A 21,049-nucleotide genomic window follows, 5' to 3' on the forward strand; every position below is an offset into this window, starting at 1 on the left:
GATACATGTTCTCAGATCCATTGTCCAAGGATCCCTTTTCCTTAAAAAAGCACTAGAGACTGCAATTGCGGATGTTTTGTTTTTTAAACTAGTGTAAGATTTTTTTTTTAACCGTGTGAAAGTAAATCAGCATATACATCCTAAATTTGCTTCCAGAAAGTTAAAAATGGTGTTTCCACAGAAAGCAGTGGTGTACCTGAAAGAACCTCTCCCCTGACCCCTCCATACAATTACAATTCATTTTTAACTGTTCATTTTGATTAGTTAAAAATATTCTAGGAGAAATCACATCTCCACATCTGTTCTGTTTTTAAGGTTAATGAATGTAAGCATCCCAAAAATTTGGCAGTAAGGCTCTAAATAGCATATTTCCTCTTAAAATGCTATTAAACAAGTCTATTACATGAATGACAGTATCTAGCATGTTGCTGACTATTACAACTTGAGTCCGTTTCGTGAGATAACTTATTGCAGAGCCCACTGATAAAGATGAATGGCCTCAACTTTGAAGATCTTCTGAAGAAATCAATAAAGAAGAGAAAAGCAAGTTCTGTGATGCGAGAGTGGAAAGGACATTTAACATACGTATTCAGACTACTTTTTTATTAAGCATATATGCACTGATGTAAGTGTTTTAGAGCTGGGATTTTCGCTTTCCATAACCCAAACAACGGCAGCACTACATAGCAGTAGCACAGATACACCTGTGTCAGTATAAAAGCAATATACACCAGTGCTCACTTTTCTGTGCAAATACCACCATAAGCACTATTGTACTATTACAAATATATCTACGCTGGAAAATAGCCTTAAATGTACTAGCGTGCAAAAAAGGCAGTACTGTAAAAATGTCATTTGGGTGATGGGAATTATTCCCAGTCCATTAAATTACTGTTTCCTTTCCAAGTTATAATACTGTTGCAGGACTGCAGGTATCAATGAAACGGTGCTTTTTTAATACTAGGTCAGACCTTAATTCCAATACCCAACAAAAAATATTTTCCAAGCATTGTTATTTATCTCAAGTACCCGTCTATGCCTTTCTCTGTCTTTGCACTTCTCTCGAACCCAGTCAATGGTATGGAAGTCATCGTATGTTCCTACTCCAGGAATTGGCTCATCCAGAAGATCCAGTAGATGTGTTGAACTGTTGATACTTCCTCCATTTGTCATTGTATAATGAGTTCCTGTGGAAGAGGAAAGACAGGAATTAATTCTGCAATAAACGAAGCCTTTTAATGTTCATAACACTGCGGCATATAAAATTTCTGAACGAGTAATTAAGACACTTCCTGTAACATGCATATTTTGCTTCATTTAGGTCTCTCAACGTTGCATGTCACTATTTTTTTCTGTCACTCATCTGTAGGTTAAATTTGCATGTTAGTGACTTTGTATTTCCATTGGTTAAATATGAATGTACTAGTCAAATTGTTGTTCTCTTGTGTGCAGTCTCCAGAGAAACTTCAGTAGAACAAAGTGGAAAAAATGAGCAGCTTTGACACACATTTAACTTGAAGTTTATTTCAGTTTATGAATTACCAAAGGAAAACCTGACTGTAAGAAAACAAAAACAGATCATTAGATACAAAGTTCACAGCACTTCTGTAAGTTGCCAGTTATTTTTAAATATACATACCGCTGATTACCAATCTCTCCCACATGTCTAAACTAAACCTAAAGTACATAATCAGCAGATTATCAGTGCAGCTAAAAAGTAACAGAAAGCCAAGCAAATACTTATTTTTTAATTTTTATTTATTTCAGGTAACTGACGGAACAGCCCTCAGTCATGGAAAGCTGGAAATACTGTATAAAGAAAATGTCTTCTCCTAATTTGTTATCACTAGCTAGTTCCTTCACAAGCAGCTTGCATAGCAATATCCCCAACAGTATTTCTTTTAGTGATCAGAATAAGAAGAACAAGACGAGTACTGAGAATTCTTCCCTCTTCACAAGTGATCAAGAAAGTTTTATTTTTTTTAAGCTTTCAAATGTCATCAATTCTGTAATAACTTGGCTTTTTTGAGCTCCTGTGGTATACTGACAGATCCCAAGTATAATTTTCTGCTGGATGGCTGCCTAAATATAGCATGGCCACCATTTGCCCACCCAACACAAACTGCTTCTGCAACAGTAACTGCTATAAAGGGAACATTTATAATGAGGTTAATATAGGCAGTAATTTGAAGAGTGATTACTCTCACTTGTTTGACTAAGAACAAAATAATTTGGCCAACAGCATATGGCATACCACAATAATCTCCATTCTTAAAGATGTAGGCCCAAGTTGGCCAAGGCTTCTATCAGTTCAGACAGGCACTAGAACTCATTTCACTAGACTGACACTGGGATGGTTACACTACCTGTAAAATCAGCTACAAATGCCGAGTTCACCAGCCCCAGTTCTCACCAACAACTGACAATTAGATTTATACATAGGTAAAATGTGCATTTTCCCTTTAAATTTGTGAAGTCTGAGATCTAGCAGAAGCAGTGTGACACCTGGCATTATATTCAGGCACAAAGGTATGCCTCAGCCTTGAGAGGTCTTGTTTATGCCTGCTATATAAACGCAGTGTTTATTTGGACATTTTCTTAGTGGTGAAAGACAACACACAAGAAAATAATACAAAAACCTATTAAGACAAAATACAATTTAAAATTTTCAAGATACACAAACTACTATTCATTACATATACACATTACATATAGAAAAGCTTAAAATTCTATAAAATTCTATAAAAAGATTGCCTTTTAATCTTAAAGAAGAGAATGCAAATGCAGGAGACAACTCCTCAACAATGCCAATACCATTCTCTCATGCTAGACTGGCTGCTATCTTTCTTAATACTGCTTTTTTCCCCAGTCTATTCCATATTAAATTCTTCCTCATCCATTCACCATAGCTAAGCCCTGTAAATCTCTACCCAAAGCTGCTGCTAGTCTCTCTTAAGGCAGATGTAAAGAAGCATTACCTATGCTTCCATTAATAAAAGGCTAACAACAACAAATTAAATCAGATTTGCTAATAGAGGCGATTGTGAAAACCTTGCTTTAGGATAAGGGATTCAATTCTCTTGCCATTTCCAATTCTCATAGCTAGAAAGGAAGTCTAAGATACACTTCTGGCTAGCTGAAAGGGCAAGCTGATCTCCTGGAAGAGGTAGTAACAAAATTCACACTGTAATGATTAGTTTAGCTCTCAAAATTAAGAGAATAACAGAATACATTATGAACACGTTATTGTTACATGAAAGTAACCTCCTTCGCAAAGCAAGGGGACATAAATTAATAATTAAACCCGTGGCTGAATTTAATCTCCTACAAAGTTACAATGTGATCAAGCAGTTTCCTGAACCTCAGTGATCATGGTAGGACAAAAGCTTGCCTTTGACCCAGGGGAGTTGGTTTTATGCCCTGCTATATAGGAAGCAATATCAAGCTATAAGGAGCGTGCAATCCTATGCCACACAAGGCAAAGGAGAGTTGAGAGTTATAAATGTATCACAAACAGTAACACATGATTTCACGCATATCACAAGGTGCTGAATTGGAATTCTCTCCAGGGAAACCATCAGGGATGGCACCATACTCACTTCACCAGACCCCAAGCAGAACCTGGAGCAGACTACAAAGAATGGTAATTGCCTGGATACAATAAAAATCGCACTGAAACTGTGTCAGGTTCCTACTTTGCCAGCATTTGTTGGCACACCAAATACTGGAACACGGATTATTATGATATGACAATGACTCTCATCAGCATAAACACATGCAAATTCTCATCATTTATTGCTAGTTTCATCGAAGTGTTATTAAATTTATTTTCAACTCAATTTTGTCAAAATCCTTACCGTAATATAGATTTTTCACCCCAACATTCTAACCTCCAAGCAGGAAATCATCATTACCCTGATAAATGGTAGCATTTAGCAAATGTAGCCTTCTGGACATTCTCAATGTTCAGAAAGTATTTCCCCTTCCTTCCTCCCCCTTTTCCCCAGTCCTCAAGTTTCAAGACTCCTGCTCAGGCTACAACTCAATGCAAGTGCTTTTCATCAAAATACAAGCAGCCTTCGTCCTAAAAACCACAACAAGCACTTAGCACACAAGGTATATAGGCACAGCCTCTAGCTATAAGAGAACACCTCCATTTTCCATATGTACACACCTGAGCCATTCTGCAGCTGTAAAGAAAGTAAAGCCTTCTTTTTGTTACGTATGAGTTTGCTTAAGGCTTTATTAGACTGGGAAGCAGATGGTAAAAGTGGCAGGCAGAACTTTTACTATTACTGTTATTCCAAACTAACCCATGGTACTACAGGGAGGCAAACAGTAATATACTGATCCTCTCAGAGGCTGAATATAACTCACAGGAATCCTTACAAAGCAAATTCAACACAATCCTTCCATACTTTGCAAAACTAAGGTAGCTGGCATCCCTTTATTAGCACACTTCAACAGCATCTTGAACAAACCTGGATTCTCAACACATAACTAGCGAGCTGCTGCAATCACAGAGGCAAGCTTGCAGATAGTAAGCTTCTAGACAATAAAAGCAACATGCTTCTTCAAGGAAAGAAGATTCTCTCTTTTGGGTGATTCAGTCACTGTAGGTCTTGCCTGAACTACTTTCTAGGAAGGCAGGTGACTGTTGTTATCCTTCCATGCGTGTAATTCCATGCCTTCAGCACAATCCTTTCTCAGCAATCAGCTCTGGTAGTGCTGAAGAACTGCTTCAAGTGAAGTTGTTAAAAAAAACCCCACAAACCTAAAAAAACTAATAAAGAATACTGCATCATGTTGAAAGAAAAAACCTGTAATAAGGATTAAGGTTAACAGTAAAACACTGTACTTTGGGACACCTGACCAGAATAAGGTACAGCAAAAACAAACAAAAATGCTACATGGACAAAACTGGAATAAGAAAAGTAGATTCCAACACCATAAAAAAACCTCTCATCTCTGAAGAAGTCAGAGTTTTGTTTGTTTTTAAATGAGAATGAAAAAAAATACAATCCAAAATCGCTTAAGAGGACACTATGCCAGATAGAAAAAGCAGTCCTTACCATATTTCTCTCCTTCATTTCCCTCTGAACATGAAGTTATACTGAACGGCTGCTAGCTCCCAACACTGATCCAACGCCCCGCTTTGCTTAGCTAGTCCCTCCTGATGTAAAGCAGGAACAAAGAAGTCAGAGAACTAATATTTTGCTATACTCACACAAGTTGTTTTATACATTACAGATTCCTCCTTGCCTTATGTCCCCCCTGAGGCAAGGAATATCTCTTTTTTTCATATTCTATATGTGCCTCATACAAGCAGTCTTCAATCTTGATTGATGTTGGAACTATGATAAACATGACAAAAAGCTGATTTATGTAGATTACACACAGCATTTTTCAGGTGCCACGCACAGCATTTTCAAAGGTTGCCTCACCTTCTCTAGTAGTGATCTCATACTCCCTTGTCCTTTTGCAACTCAATAGATTTCTTTCAGATTTGAAAGCAACCCTGGGTAACACACAGATGACGAAAGTTGTTTTTTTAAAGAAAAATATCTGGTAAGTTTTTAGGTAATTCATTTAAAAAGAAAAAGATCACGTCAGCAAGGACTAATACCTTTAAAACACGAGCAGACTATTACTGACTATTCACTATGGTACAGTTAAAAAATTTTCAAGATAAAACATTTTAAAACACTAACAAATCAAAACATGCGTTGCCAACATTCATACGCTGTTGCATTTTCACTTCACAGATCTCTCGGAACAAGTCCCCAGTGAAGGAACCCAGTTGATCATAAAGATCTTCAGGGTCCCGCTATCCTGTCCCTGGTATGAAGAAATGAAGAGCCAGTGGACCTGGGTTCTCACTACTTGGTGTTCTCTCTTCCGGAGAGGCAGTGGGTTCCAGTTTCCCCACTCTATGATTTAAAAATCCCACTGGAAATACACTTAAAACACCTTGAGTTAAAGAAATGAGGGAGCTAGTGCTTCGCAGTTATCTAAATACAGTTTCACACAAGAAAGGGGTTTTGCAACACACTCCTTATTCCTGCATAACTGTTCAACAATCCTTCCCGATTGCTTCCTTGTGTGCAGTGTTCCTTCTTTTTTCATAAAAATAATAAGAGAAACATCAAGATTCAAGACAAATACTGCATCCTGGGTAATCAAACAGTGCACGACAGATTTTTATGTGGTTCGTCACCACGTGATTATCTGAATAATTACCCAATATCACCTAGAGAACAAATCCACACAGCTACAGCCTCCATAGAGGCTAAGGTACAGAACTGAGACATGAACAGGTTCAAAAGGGTGGCTAATAGAGTTAACAAGAGACCATAATTTTATGATAAAGTTTAAGACCCCTTCTATATGCTATCCAGCATATCATATACATCTTCTGAATGCACATCACAAAATACACCGCTCTGTCTCAAACTGAGCATGTATCAGTGTACTCCATTTTATGAAATGAGACGTATCTCTCAGGACATAATTACACAATAAGACTGAGCTGATCTAACAGACAGCTGCCACCCAAATAGAAGATCTTGCTCCCCCTATTTCTCCCTCCCATTCTTGGTCACACACTCCCACTCTCACCCTTGGATCAGCTCTGTCACCCTTGGATCCGACTGCACAGTAAGCCAAGTAAACATGCTAATCCAATTAAGCAGACAAAACTAACAAAAAAAATTCTGCCATTATACAGAACTGGAATCAAGCTTCTGTGCTATCAGACAAGAAACAGAGCCAGTGCAAGAGCAAGAGCTGAGAGCAGAGATGGGAATGACAAGCAAGTTCACCCCCTTCCACAGCAACAAACTGTCAGACTAGTTATACTGAAATATATAAATGTGCCCTTGGGGTCTTGTTAGATTTTAATTAGGTCTTTCTGCTGGAAACAATTCAAAACTTCTATATAAATATCAATATCCAGACACTATACAGTAATATCCATTTCACAGAGCTCAAGACTCCCGAAGGTGGCTACGTTTAAAAACATTTCAGAGTTGTGAACACAACAACAGATAAACAATGTCAGTATTGGAGTCAATATAAGAGGACCCAACTTCTCAAAGGTATTTCTCTACAAGCTATGGAATTGCTAACTCTTGCAGCAAGAATACACTGGGTTGCTGCTGCTCACACATCCCTGCTTCTAGACAGTGCACAACTACACAGTATTCCCGTCAGCAGCTGTCCTGGCTGACAGCAGTGCAACGCGTTTCATTTATGCTACTCCTAGCAGTGTGAAAGGAGGGGAAAAAAGAAAAAATGCACCTCCGTGAGTGAAAATGAAGCTTATCAGTTTACACCAGAGACTGGAATAAGCTCTCCCTGACATGACCATCCAAACCTGCTGAGTGCTAAAATCAGCAGGGGCTGTAGCTTTCCGGAGGCCAGATACTAATCCAAGGCTTTGCTTCACCCGTGTGTCCTTGGGTATTAGGTGGCAAGGGGAATGGAGGCGGGGAATCACCCTGAATGCAACGCACACCGTAAGGATCATTTACGCTTGTAACAAAGAAGATTTGCATACACAAGATACATGTTAGGACCTGAGCGTCTTTCTGTCTCCATATTCAGACCTCAAAATATGAGGCTTTCAATTAAAAAAACCAAGAAGCAATCGTCAGTTTATTTAAATTTGTCTGTAACCACTCAAGAAGAGTCATTAAGCACTATTGTCTTTTCCTGGCTAGAAGTAATTTTTAAATTTCAGAATCAGAAGCACAGCACACCATGCCACAGTACTATCCTTCACTACTGTTGATGACCGATTATTTTAAAGTCTTTGTAATCAAGTAATATGTTCCCCTTTGTGTGTGTGCTGTTTTTGGCTGGGATAGAGTTAATTTTCCTCACAGTAGCTAGTATGGGGCTATGGTTTGGATTTGTGCTGAAAACAGTGCTGATAATACAGGGATGTTTTCGTTGTTGCTGAGCAGTGCTTACACAGAGTCAAGGCCTTTTCTGCTTCGCACCCCACCCCACCAGCGAGTAGGCTGGGGGTGCACAAGAAACTGGGAGCGGGGACAGCTGGGACAGCTGAACCCAACTGACCAAAGGGATATCCCACACCATATGGTGTCATGCTCAGTATATAAACCTGGGGGAAGAAGGAGGAAGGGGGTGACGTTCAGAGTGATGGCATTTGTCTTCCCAAGTAACCGTTGCATGTGCTGGAGCCCTACTTTCCTGGAGATGGTTGAACACCTGCTTGCCAAAGGGAAGTAGTGAATGAATTCCTCGTTTTGCTTTGCTGGCATGCGCGGCTTTTGCTTTACCTATTAAACTGTCTTGATCTCAACCCATGAATTTTCTCACTTTTACCCTTCCAACTCTCTCCCCATCCCACCAGGGGAGGGTGAGTGAGAAGCTGCGTGGTGCTTAGTTGCTGGCTGGGGTTAAACCATGACAGCATGTAACTAAATTTGCAGCCTGTCTCTTCAGTTGGCTCTTCTGAACTGCATCAAAGGCTTAAAAGCACAAATTGGTCTCTGCATTACAATCAAAATGAACACAAAAGTGATAAAACTATATATACACTAACTGAAAAATATCAGCTGGAAAAACTCTGATAGGTGGGAAACAGGAAGATGCAGAACAAAATTCAAAGAATAGGGAAAAGAAATAAAATGCTTTACCAAAGTACTGAGTACTGATAAACCCCTCCTCTCCATTTCTTCTGCCAAAAAAAAAAAAAAGCCACCAACCCAAACCTGGGTTTAAAAATAACCTTTAAAAAAGTAGGAGTTAAATGAAAAACTGAATAGTAGCACCTCAGAGTTAAACCAAGACTTTTGAAGACTTGCATGCACTGCAAATGCACAGGAATCTGAGAAGGCGGCAAAGAGGACGTCAAGTATTGCTCAATGTGTATAGCATAATTAAAAAAAAGAACATAAATAGCTTTGACTTTTTGCTTTAGGTGGAAGAAACACTTCTGTTTCTATGAATCAGCAGAAAAAATGGCTTTATTATTACAGATTTCTTGTCTTAAAGGCAGAATGGACTATATTTGTTTAGTTATGTCCATAATGAATATGTACTTCAGATATGCAAGGGAAGAGTTATGGGGATCCTCACACTACTAAATCTACAACTTCAATAGAAGATGAACAGTGCAGGAAGGAGATGAGAAAAATAAAAGGTATGAATATATATTATATTATATATATTATATATTCATATATATTAATTATATATTACTATATTTATTATATATTATTATATATATTATATACATGAAGTTAGATAAAGCAAACATTACAAAAGAGAAGTAATCTATCATCTAACAATGGCCAAAGCAATAAGAGTCAGAACAACAGAAATTTAGATAATTAGATTTCCAAGCACTGCTGCTGCTGCATGTACGTAAGAGCTACTTACTTATACGTTGTTTTGAAGGGCAAAGACAGGATGCAACAAAAATAATAATTCTGCTAATATGATTATCACAATCAGGCCACGTTCAGGCCCAAGGATGGCATAATCTTGGTTTGTTCATTAGCTTTCTAATATCTGAGGTAACAGTACATCTCAAAATTATTTCCGAAATTGAGAAATACTTGCCTAACAGGGAACCTTATCAGTCATACAGCACATGCAGACAGATGACCTGTAACTACCTACAAAGAACTGTAGTTATATCTGATAGTACTGTTAATCACCAAAGTCAAAAATGCTAACCTCATAATTGAAAATCCTTATCCCCTTTATATACTAGAAACCTCAAAACAAAGTGCAGCAGAAATTCAGTGCCATAACCATGTTGAGTTTCTCCAAGTAATGCTTTTTCTGAAAGCACTCAATTTTAGACAACTATAATAACCTTGATCACATTTTCTGTCATAAGCCTGTAATTAGTCTAAAAATTAATTTTATTACTCTCCCTCTGCTACCAATAAAATTCCAGGGTCAAACTCTAGCTCTGAGCATGTGTACATAACTTTCACACCCCTTTACTTCAAAGGTCATGCTGAGAATTTCAGTCTCTAATGGCTTTTGATTTATCTACTAATTCTTAAACAGAAGAGGCCCATAAGCAGAAATGCAGTCTAAAATACATAAGTATAAGTTTTACCACTTAGAGGATCTGAACTGGCTCAGTATGCATCTGACTCAAACTCTTCCTAGGATACTGTTAAATATCCTCTGCCCCATAGCTTATGATAACAGGTGAAGCTGGGGGCAGGGAGGCGGAGAGGTTTCCCCAATGTTACTCTTAATAGTATAGCTAAGCAACAGGAGTTGCACCTATGTGCAGTGGTGACTGGTGCACAATAAATGAAATTGAGAGTTATTTTGTCTCTCAAAAAAAATTAGGTTTACTAAAACTAAGTCATCAGTAAATTTGGTGTGCTCTTTATATACGTAATTTTCACGTCTCCTGGCTACTGACTCAGTCGCAGATTATTAGTGGTACACCATTTCATTCATTTTGCTCGAGGACTTCCAAAATCTAAAATCTAAGATATGCTCATGTATACATAACAAATACCAGGGAGTTAACAACTCTCATGCTTGCTGAAGCTCAAATTTTGCTACTGGAAGCCTGGCCACTATACATGTACTGCTATCGCTCAGATTTCAAATTTTTAAAGAATGGTGAAATGAATGCTTATTTAGGAAAAAAAGGGGGGAGGGGAATCAAAGAGTCTGAGCATGTCTGTAAATGGCTGGAAGACAAGCAAGATACTGATAATTTCGAACTTTCAAAAGGGTCCAGGCTAGCAAAAATGATACAAATATAAATCCCAGGTGAAAGAACTAAGCAACAGAATTTACACAACATATATTCCAGCATCTGGTTTATTATATAACAAAAATTCATATGAAGAAGTGTACATGTCAGTTACTTACGATATATGCAATCCTAAACTGGCACTTTAAAACCCTTTCTGAGGAGAGCAGTAGTACTTTTAACTCGTTTAGTTACCAGAGAAGACAGCCTTCCTGCAGGTTTATTTCAGTATATCACAGAGGATAAGGAGGTCTGGAATGATGCATTTAGTACCAGATAAAGAGAAGTCTCAGGACAGAGCAAGTTAAAGGAACTCCTGAGAAGAAGTATTCAATAATATCTGTATTTTTTTTCAAAGATATAATGATGAGTAATCAAGATTAAAAGATAAACACAATTAATAAATACGTATTTTAAAATCTTTCCATTTGATGTTTCACAGCATATTTGCACTGAAAAAAAAAAACAACATCTTCTTAATGCAAACCAACGGGTCAGGCTTTTAATAATAATGTATTATAATACTTTGTATTTCATTTCATTGAACGTTAGTAAAGGCCATTAATTAAACCTCAAAGACCCCTAATGATTTAAACAGTCATTTCATCGTTGTTGAGGTACAGCCACTTTGGGTGAGCCACTGCAGTGAATTAGTGCAACAAATCCTTTGATGTTACAAAGCAGTTTTGCATGACGTGAACGTTACTCTGCAGGACAGAAGAGCTGTCAGTACGTCAATAAGGGGAAAAAAAAAAAAAAAATCTACAGGCTTTAACAATTAAGCTTGTTTTCTCAAAATATCTTTACCTAGTTTCTCTTCGCTTGTTATTACAATGCTCTGAAATCTGCATGAGAGGAAAAAATATCTCATCAGTATGATTTTCTAGACTCACAAATAATAAAGAAATATCAAGAATTTACTTTAAATTTCTGGTTTTGTCTGTTAGCATTTTAAGCCTTATTTTAATAGCTAGATGATGATAACAGATTACTGTAATGTTCTGTATCAGCAGGAAATACCTACAAATTTTGATGAAATATATGGAACAAACTGGTCTGGAGACTCAATTTTCTTATGAGTCATATGCACTTGACAAATTTAAGATTTGCAAGAGATTATGGTAACACTGTTGGGGTTTTGTTGTTGTTTGTTTGTTTTTTTAACCTAAACTCACAATAGCAAACGGAAGAAGCACCAGCAAAACTCATTTTGAAACACAGTATTAGAATATAGGAAGTACCAGCACTACCAGAATTCAATGAAACTGCAAAAAGCGACAAGTCACAACTGGGAATTCTCTCGCTGGCTCCTAGCAGTGTCACCACAATGGGAACACCTAGTCGAACCCTTGACTGTTTTCATTACAGTATTTGTAAACTGTATATTTAATAGCAATACTCCAATGTGCCAGATACCATTCTGCACTGCAAATATCTACTTCATGTATTGTAAAATCAGCTAAAACCTGGTAATTTCCAGGAATATATAGCGGATCACATTTCAATGTCTAACTATAATCTGCAGAGTTTGAAAGTGTAATAATAGGGCTGTTTTCCAGTTTTCATCTTTAAAACTATCTACAAATCTACACTCACAGAATGGTTGAGGCTGGAAGGGACCTCCGGAGGTCATCTGGTCCAACCCGCCTGCTCAAGCAGGGCCACCTACAGCCTGCTGCCCAGGACCATGTCCAGGCAGCTTGCGAATATCTCCAAGGAAGGAGATTTCACAACCTCTCTGTTCAACCTGTTTCAGTGCTCAAGTCACCCTTACAGTAAAAAACTGTTTCCTGATGTTCAGAGGGAACCTCCCACGTTTCAGTTTGTGCCCATTGCCTCTGGTCCCGTCGCTGGGCACCACTGAAAAAAGAGCCCGGTTCTGTCTTCTTTGCACCTTCCCTTCAGGTATTTACGTACATTGCTAAGATCTCCAATTCACACCTTGCAAATGTTCTAAAAAAAAAAAATACCATCCTCAATTTCTCAGAAGTGATTCTAAAAACTGACTTAGAGAACTATCCAGCACCTGCTATATAACAATGATCTGGGCAGAGAAAAAATTGCTTGTCTTAAAATACTCTAAGCCATACTAGAACTTGTTGATATTCTTAATGTATGCTGAAAAACATTCTAAGAATCACAAAAAGACAACAAATAACCTTAGTAAAATGCAGATAAACATTAAAAAGTGTGACCTAATTTATTTACAGAAATAAGAGTTTACAAGGAAAGGTGAAACAATAAATTAATATGGAGAGAAAAAAAATCATCTTATGTAAATCATCTTTATTCTCAGCCTACCTCCTCTCTAATGCCATCACCAGCAGCCATAAATGTTGATAACTTTCTAATTTTAGATTAGCCAATTTAAACAAAACTAAAGTGAGAATTTACCACATTTACTGTTTTTAAACACCAAAGTGTAACAATCAAATCCAACCAAGAAAAAAAAAGACTTATACCCTCAGAATTTGAAGGCACAACTTTAACTTACTCCTACTATATCATCTCTCAGTACAAAACCAAACCTTTTTAGAACGTATTTTGCTTTAAATTTGCAATAAGAAACAAAAGGCAAGCTCAAAAGAGGATTTTTTTCCTGAACATTGATAACAGTTTTCTTTTTAAATCTCCTTCCTTGCAAGTAACAGTGTAAAGAACCTACCACAAAGCTCCGGTTTCTTAAGAGCTCATCAATATTAGCTTAACTGACATATTACAATTACATAGCTTTCCCTTCATAAATCAAAAACGTCAACAAAGAGCCAAGTCTAAAAGCACATACAGAAACTTCAAAGCTAGACAAACACTGTTCCTATCCAAGTTAGTGAAAGGCATGAAAACAGCCTACTGAATAAACTCTTGCCAATTTGGTCATGCTCAGTCACAACCACAATTTTGGGTTTTTTTGTGCACGAGATTGTTTTATTGATTTAAAGGGGGGTGGGGGTGGGGAGAGAGACAGGGGGAGAGAAAAAGAGAGAGAGCGAGCGAGAGAGACAAGACTGCCACATATCGAAGATGGAGTCACAAGCCGATGAGATGTGAAGCAGGACTGATCTGCCCACAGAGAAAACAACCACCGACAGCCCAGGAACCAGCCAGAACTGAACTCTCCCCCTGTAAAAGGCATCAGGCTGGCAAAGCAATGCAATGCGATCATCAACCTCGGCTTCAAACCTGAACGGCAGTCTCCCACATCCAGATATGCAAACAAGTAACCGAAACGTAAATTCGGCATACCTCGTTTATGCAACTCCCTGAGCGGAATGCCGTCTCCTCCCCCGCCATCGTAGGGCAGGTACGGATCAGAAGAGACATCCATGGAGGCGGCGAACCCGAGGCCCGCCTGCCGGCGCGGAAGGGCCGCGGCACTTCTCACGCAAGGGCGGCCGCGGGGGACGCTGCCATGTTTGACCAGGACCCGGCCTGCGCGCCGCCGCCGCCGCCGCCGCCGCCTTGGCGCAGGAGCCGGGCTCTGCCCCGCCGCTGATGTCAGCGCGGGGCGGCCGCAGCCGCTGCCAGTGGCTGCGCGGGCGGCGGGCGCGGCCCCGCGGGGCGGCCCCGGGCGCGGCCCCGCTACCTGCGCCCCGCGCCTCCCGCCGTGCGCCGCGGGGGACGCCGCCGCCGCCGCGCGCCAGGGCGCGCATCGCTGCGGGCGGTTTCGTCTCCACGGGAAAAGGAACCCGCGTATTCAACTGCTGACGGGGAGAAGAAGAAGAAGAAGAGGAGGAGAGCCCGCTTGCAACTTCGGGAGAGGTACGCCCGGGTTTCAGCCCCTCTCCGCCCACGCTGCCCCCGCCCCGTCCCCGCTTAAGTGGCGAAGGGAATCGTCATGGTGACAGGCACGTGAACGACGGAAGACGTTCACTTGCACGCGTCGAGCTGCCAAAACTGCCAGCCTTTCCAACAAGTGAACGGTGGCTTTACCGGCCGAGTGGAAAAGGCAAACCTGCATTTCCGTGCCTGACAGCGGAGACAAGACAGACAGGCGAACCGACTTCGTCTGCCCTCCCGCAGCCACGCCGGCAGAGACTTTTTAAACAGCTACCACCGCAGTGTATCTGAAGGGGCATAAAATCCCTGCGTTGCCGCTGCTGGGGGGCAAGCCTGTCTCCCAGTGAGTTTATTTCCTCTTTTCCAACATCCAAATGATCAGCACCGAGGAAGAACGCTGTCACCTGCTAAAAGCCAGGTGCGCTGCTCCAGGGGGTTACCTTACCCCACTTTCACCTCCACCCCCCGTTCACGCAGTAGAAATTCTGTAGAAGTAAATGTCAGACATGAACATACGTAATCAAAAACATTAAAGCAAGAATCTAGTTACATATCTAACTAAAATGGTCTGGTGCCTTCAATTTTTTTGTGATGATTATTCTGGTATTACAACCGCATAGTATCCATATTCATGTTAAAAAGCTTGGGGGGGGGGGCGGGAGGGGGAGCGAATGTCATAAACACAAGTCCATACTTAAGCTTGCATTACTCTACACATTGACAACATTCTCCGAGTCCCTTAAAAGTCACAGACTCCGAACAGGCAACAACCCACATGAATGCTAACCAAGGCGTTCACGTGATACATCATCAAACAGCGCCTGTTACAGCTTTGGCACAACCCAAGCACTTCAAATACTTAGTATCTAAAGACAGGACATCGGAAATTGCTTGCATTTGAAATGGATGTTATTATATATTGTATCCATATATTAATTTACATTTACCATATGATCTTGTACTGGTCCTATCTTGCAATTACAGATAAGAAACCTATTTTACATGAGATTTCCATAGTTAGCTCAGCTGTAATGAAATACTTACATAAGAAATGCATATTGTTTTTCCTTTTTTTCCCCTCCAGCAGGTAATATAAAATTATTGTTCCTTGATCTATTATTCTCAGTCATTTTAAGTGTTCTGCTTCAGTAAAATGTGTCATACATTAACTACACTGAAGTTGCAGAAATTCATTTTTTGTCAAACTACATGAAAGGAAAAAAAATGCTCTCTAGAGTTGAAAATGGATACGCAAGTCATTAGACATACTGCCCCAGTATAACACTTGAATATATCTTGTACATATGTGTGTGTATACACACAAACACATGATTTATGTGACCGAGGGGTCGCAGTGAAATCACTGAGACTATTCACACTCAGCGAAGTTGGGAATACTGCGTGCCCGCAGCACCGCGGCCCAGCTTCAGTTTCATTCACACAGGACAGAAGGAATTAGTTTTATTACATATGCCTTTTCACCTCTAAGTGTGACAGACAACTATTTTAGTTTTCAAATGCATTAGTTTGAATAATTAGATATTTTTCCAAGTATGTTCTTAAGGAAGTTATTTCTTTTATAAGCCAATGCCAATGTTATATGCTGTGCACTGTAAATGATCTTTTTGAGCACAGAGGAGGACATAAAGAAATACTGGATTTACTTCACAGACCTGTCAATACATTAAATCTTAAAAATATGGCTCCAATACAAACACTGAGAAAATGCGGGTGTCTCTATAGGTAGAAAAACAAGTGAGAATGAAGGAAGAAAAAACCCCATATGAGCATATAGCAAAACACGTTTTAAAACCTTAAAGACTCTTACCTCCAAGACAAAGGGAACCCTTGAGCCACAGATACTCAGTTCTAAAACACTGGTGTCTTCTACCGAGTTAAAGAGACACCTCCATTCGCTGTCATCTATACAAGGAAATGCTTTCTGAAGAGTGGCCTCCTACGGTCACCTTTCCAACAAGAGCAACTGAATCTTTCAGATCTTGGATATCCAAAAGAGGTGTGACTTTCACAGCTATTACGCATTCTCACCATTTATTTTTGCCTGTGAAAAAACAAACCTAAGGACCTCTGAACTTTAAGTTATCCACATTACTTTGATTTAAGGAGCAGTACAACAGAAATCCCCAAGCATTCTTAACTCCTTATCTCAACAGCACCTGGAAAGAGTCTGTAATCTTATTGTAAGGCTCTAAATAAAGTCATTCACAGCAGGAAGAAATACGACAACAATTTTTGTAACCTGAAGAATTATTACAGAATGAACTGTTAGTGCATTTATTATGTCGATTACAGAAGACAACACTATAAATTCAACTCCATATTTGAAAGAATATTAAATAAAGGATATAAAGGACTTGGATTAACATGGTCTGGAAGATCACTGCTAGTTTAAGAGTTTGGTGTATTTACCAAAGGCCTGGAATGTCAGAACTGATAATAAAAATCAGTCACAGCAAAGGAATAGCTAACTTGACGGCCTGAACTTGTTCACTGGGCTAAGGCACATGCAAAGTTTCTACACAAGTCTAAAATTCAGTCCCAGTTGGATAAGATAAAGGGTATAACTAGTTGGAGGGCTTATCTGATAAACTTTACATATGAGAGAAAATAACAAGAAGTCTGCAGTGTAAAACAGATACAACTTCATATTTGCTACATAAAATTTCAAGTGTCTACCTAATATTAAATTGTAACAGCTCTTCCAAGGTCACTGCTTATAGACTGGCTGCCAAATACAGTTCTTTCTTTGTCTAGTCTTAAAGAGCAGAACAGTCATTTTCCCTTCTCAATTACCAGCAGCTTGTGTTCTCATTGTTCATAACCCTACCACTGTGTGCATTCCCCTTCCTACAATACAATGAAAAGGTTGTTTGGGTTTTTTTTGAGAGAGAGAGAAAGAGATATTATGCATGCTAACCTGACCTAGCTAAGCCAGTCTTTTTTTAATATCTAAAAGTCTATGCAATTTCATCTTTCCAAATTACTCATTTTCTATCTGGTTTGAAATAGTGCCTGACTTTAACTGTCTGATAATTTTATATTCAAAAGAGTATGACAGTTATTTCTGTTGTGAAGTTCACCAAATTCCAAAATTGTAGTTAGTGAAATGGTGTCTCTAGTTAACTAGTTATTTGGGGTATTATGGAGCACATAACATTATGAACACTTACTTGTAAGGCCTAAACTTAGTTTTACAATAGCCTTATTTTCAACGACCGAGAACCCCTTAAAACGCCCAATTTAGTACGTAGAACAGCTCATATGTAAACAGCAGGTTTGTACAGCAGCTTGCTTTCAAGATTCCATCACAGTAATTACAGACTAAGGCCTCAATCCCAGAAATCCTCCATGCCCAAATAACTTCACACACCTGAGTGCTCCCATTGTTCTCACAGGCACATACTGTTGTTAGCCGTCACTTCGATGCATCTGTCTTTGCAGAAAAGGGCTTTAAGTCCATTGTTCTAGAAATATCACAATGTATATGGGTGACACACCTTTAAAGCACACTGAGAATGAAGAAAGATACCTTAATCCTCCCACCACACCTTATCTTTTCCCTTTTAGGGAGAGAGAAGAAACACATTCAAGATAAAGTATCTGAAAATATAAGAACAAGTCAGAGGTTAGACAAATCGGATGCACCCAGGGAAAGGTGTTTTGAGGTGACAGAACAAGACCAATGAAAAGAAGGGGAGTATCACAGAGGTATGATGGCCTGCTTACCCAAGGTTGGAAGGAAGACCTTAATTCTGAAGCACTATTTCATATTAAAAAATAGGCTAGGTTTAAGGAAGGCAGACAAGCACCTTGTTACATATAACCAAACATATTCTCTCCATTCCCTCAATTACTTGGTTTATTTTGGTGACAGAATATGTAATTTCATTGCACCAGGTAATGAAAATTAAAACAATGTCTTTTATGAAATTCCAAATGTAAGATTGGGGATGCTGAATCATTTCATTAAAGCAACAAGAGATGCCAAAAATGCGTCTGATAATTACAAACGTTAGCGTGACTGATGCAAAAGATTTTAGTGACTCTTAACTGTCATTTTCTTTCCTATTATTATTCAAAACTAAAGCTTCTCCTTCAGCAGTTAGAAGATAATGTTCTCTTGAAAAATGCTGCATAATAGAGCACTCCTCAAAACAGCTACCATCTCCAACCATTCTGAAAAGAACTGAACTTGTAGGCACCCTCAGTCGAAGGTTGGGCATGAAAGCATCCATTTACAACAGGGTACCCAAAGAATACACAAAATGCCTTAAAACCTACTGCATCCCATTCCTTGTCCTTCCATTCCTTTCTTTCCAGCTTTATTCTCCTGCCTTTTTTTCCAATTTCTTCTTTCATTTACCCTTTTCTCAATCCATGTGGCCAAAGTAAGCCCAGGTCTAATCCAGCTTGACTTCTCATACTTAACTTGTCTCAGAAGACTCCATTAAGCTGTTTCCATTGCCACCTCATCAAAAGCCTCAATGAGGCAAACAGACAAAGACAGGAAAAATTTTAGACAAAATATAACGTAAAAGCAGAAGAAAACAAATTTATAACGTATGCTGTTGAGTAGTTCAAGGCAGATGGGGTTTAAACAAAACAGGAATCAAAAAAACCCAGAGGAACGTGCTTAGCAGTAACACACAATAAGATTTTTTCTATTTGCATTTTTTATACAGAAAAAAAAGCTTCTTAATCACAGTTTCTTTTTTCATAATTGATTGTTTCCCACAAATTAGTTACTTAATTTTGCTCACAATCATTTCACCCAGCAGAAAACACTTTATTCCAGGATCTAGCCTAATAAGCTTGCTTCTTCACTGGCCAACCACAGGTTCTTGAATTATGCTTCTACAGTGTTGCATAACTTCCAATGGTGCTTTTACTCACTGCCCAGACACGGAAGATGGTAATTGAAGTCAAACCCAACCAGCAAACAGAATGCGGCAGAACAGGTCATACAGCCGCAAGCATGTTCTGTAATCGATTCTGAGACTGACTTCCCCCTAGGGCAGCGGAACCTTCACTGCCAATCAGTGAAATGAGAGTAAATGCTCCCCACTGCCATGCAAAACTTGAGGGCAGGAGAAGAAAGAAATAGACAGAAAAAAGGGGAAATAATGAAATCATGATGCAACATTAACGCCTAAGACCAAAAATAAACTGAAAAAAGTCAAGTGTTTGGTCCCTAAAGACTGCTTTGACATCTTGGCGCAAAACACTGAAGGCAAGACTACTCTCTTCAGTTTTCTTTTCACTTCTTTCTGGGGTTAGCCATCACACTCTTCTTGATCTATAACCCAACAATGCTGGAAGAAAATCCTTGACATCAACAGACTACATATAGCGATCAGCTGTGACAGGTGGGGTTTTTTTCTTTGTTGTCTTCTTTTTTTTTAATTGGTCAGCTTTCCACTGGCATTAAAAATATCTTTTACTGTACTAATCATGCAAGGAGGACTTGGAAAAAAAAGCAGGTTACTTTCTGCAAACAAGTTGCTTTCTCTGATTCTCTAAGAGCCTCTTAACTACTTTCTATCTTTTTCTGTTCTTTTTCTTTACAGGGTAGGCTTTTCCTAAGAAAAAGTTCTGCTGCATTTTTACCTTTGCATACGTGTCCTTTCCTCACACCTCAATCTGTTAAAACTGTAGTTGTAACTCATCATCCAGAAGATTTGGCATCCTTAGTAGGAAGCAATCCTGGCTTACTTAGCAGCTTTCTTAAAAGTTTACTTCTCCCTTTTCTAGGTCTAGCCAAAATTCTGCTATCAAAATCATTCCTAAATGCATATATATTTGTCTTACCTAAATGCGTATAAGGAAATAGGTGTTATCTGCTAGATTGCCCTTATTCTGTTTCAGGGTTGTTTACTTTTGGCCACTGTTTCCAACTTACTGTTCAAAGTATGTGCAGGGGATAAAATTACAGCACCAACATGTATTCCTCCCTAGATATGCCATATATATTAAGCTTACCTTCTGTCTTCAAAAATATAACGTCTTCTCCATACATACATAAGCTGTGTGCACATAGTGCCAACAGCAATTTTGCGTGTTGTTAATACATAATACTATAGTATGCCAGGCATATTTGAATCTTATGAAACTATGAGCTCAATACTTAGTAGTGGTCAGAGTAAGACTTGCTACTTTATTTCCGTGACATGCTCATCTTCCAAATGCTGTGTGAAGTTCTGATCCCTCCCTTAAATTACAGATACTAGAAAAGGTCAGAAAGGGGCACTAAAAAGGATCCGAAGCACAGGATAGCGGCAAGATCCAACTGAGCAAATCGTAAGTCCTTAAGCTGGAAAAGGGGTAACTGAAGAGGGAAAGAAATAAGTAGCAATGGAAATAAAATTTTCACCATCTGTTCTAATGAAGGACCTCTTAAGATAGCTATTGTTTTAGAGGATCAAGACCACTACAAAAGACAAGGGCAGGGACAACAAGAAATTTTTGTTAATGAGTAGACATTGTATA

General features: G+C 39.0%; 1 protein-coding gene across 7 annotated transcripts in view; it reads right to left on the bottom strand.

The window, feature by feature from the left end:
- The window catches only part of CLCN3 (Cl-/H+ antiporter 3), a 69,031-nt gene that overhangs the window by 25,617 nt on the left and 22,365 nt on the right, over positions 1-21,049 (bottom strand). For 5 of the 7 annotated variants that reach the window (XR_015700039.1, XR_015700040.1, XM_087737579.1 and 2 more), the window contains one exon: positions 1,030-1,187. Coding sequence is in view for 5 of the 7 variants with exons in the window: in XM_087737579.1 (XP_087593705.1) it covers positions 1,030-1,187 (158 nt within the window). In the remaining 2 variants the exon portion in view is untranslated. Of the gene's footprint in view, positions 1-1,029; positions 1,188-14,008; positions 14,259-21,049 lie in introns of those variants that run through there. The other 2 variants (XM_009474790.2, XM_009474792.2) reach the window with 2 other exon arrangements.

Source organism: Nipponia nippon, unplaced genomic scaffold (genome assembly GCF_047370975.1).
Source record: "Nipponia nippon isolate SJK-2023a ecotype South Korea unplaced genomic scaffold, ASM4737097v1 scaffold_6, whole genome shotgun sequence".
Classification (NCBI taxonomy): Eukaryota; Metazoa; Chordata; class Aves; order Pelecaniformes; family Threskiornithidae; genus Nipponia; species Nipponia nippon.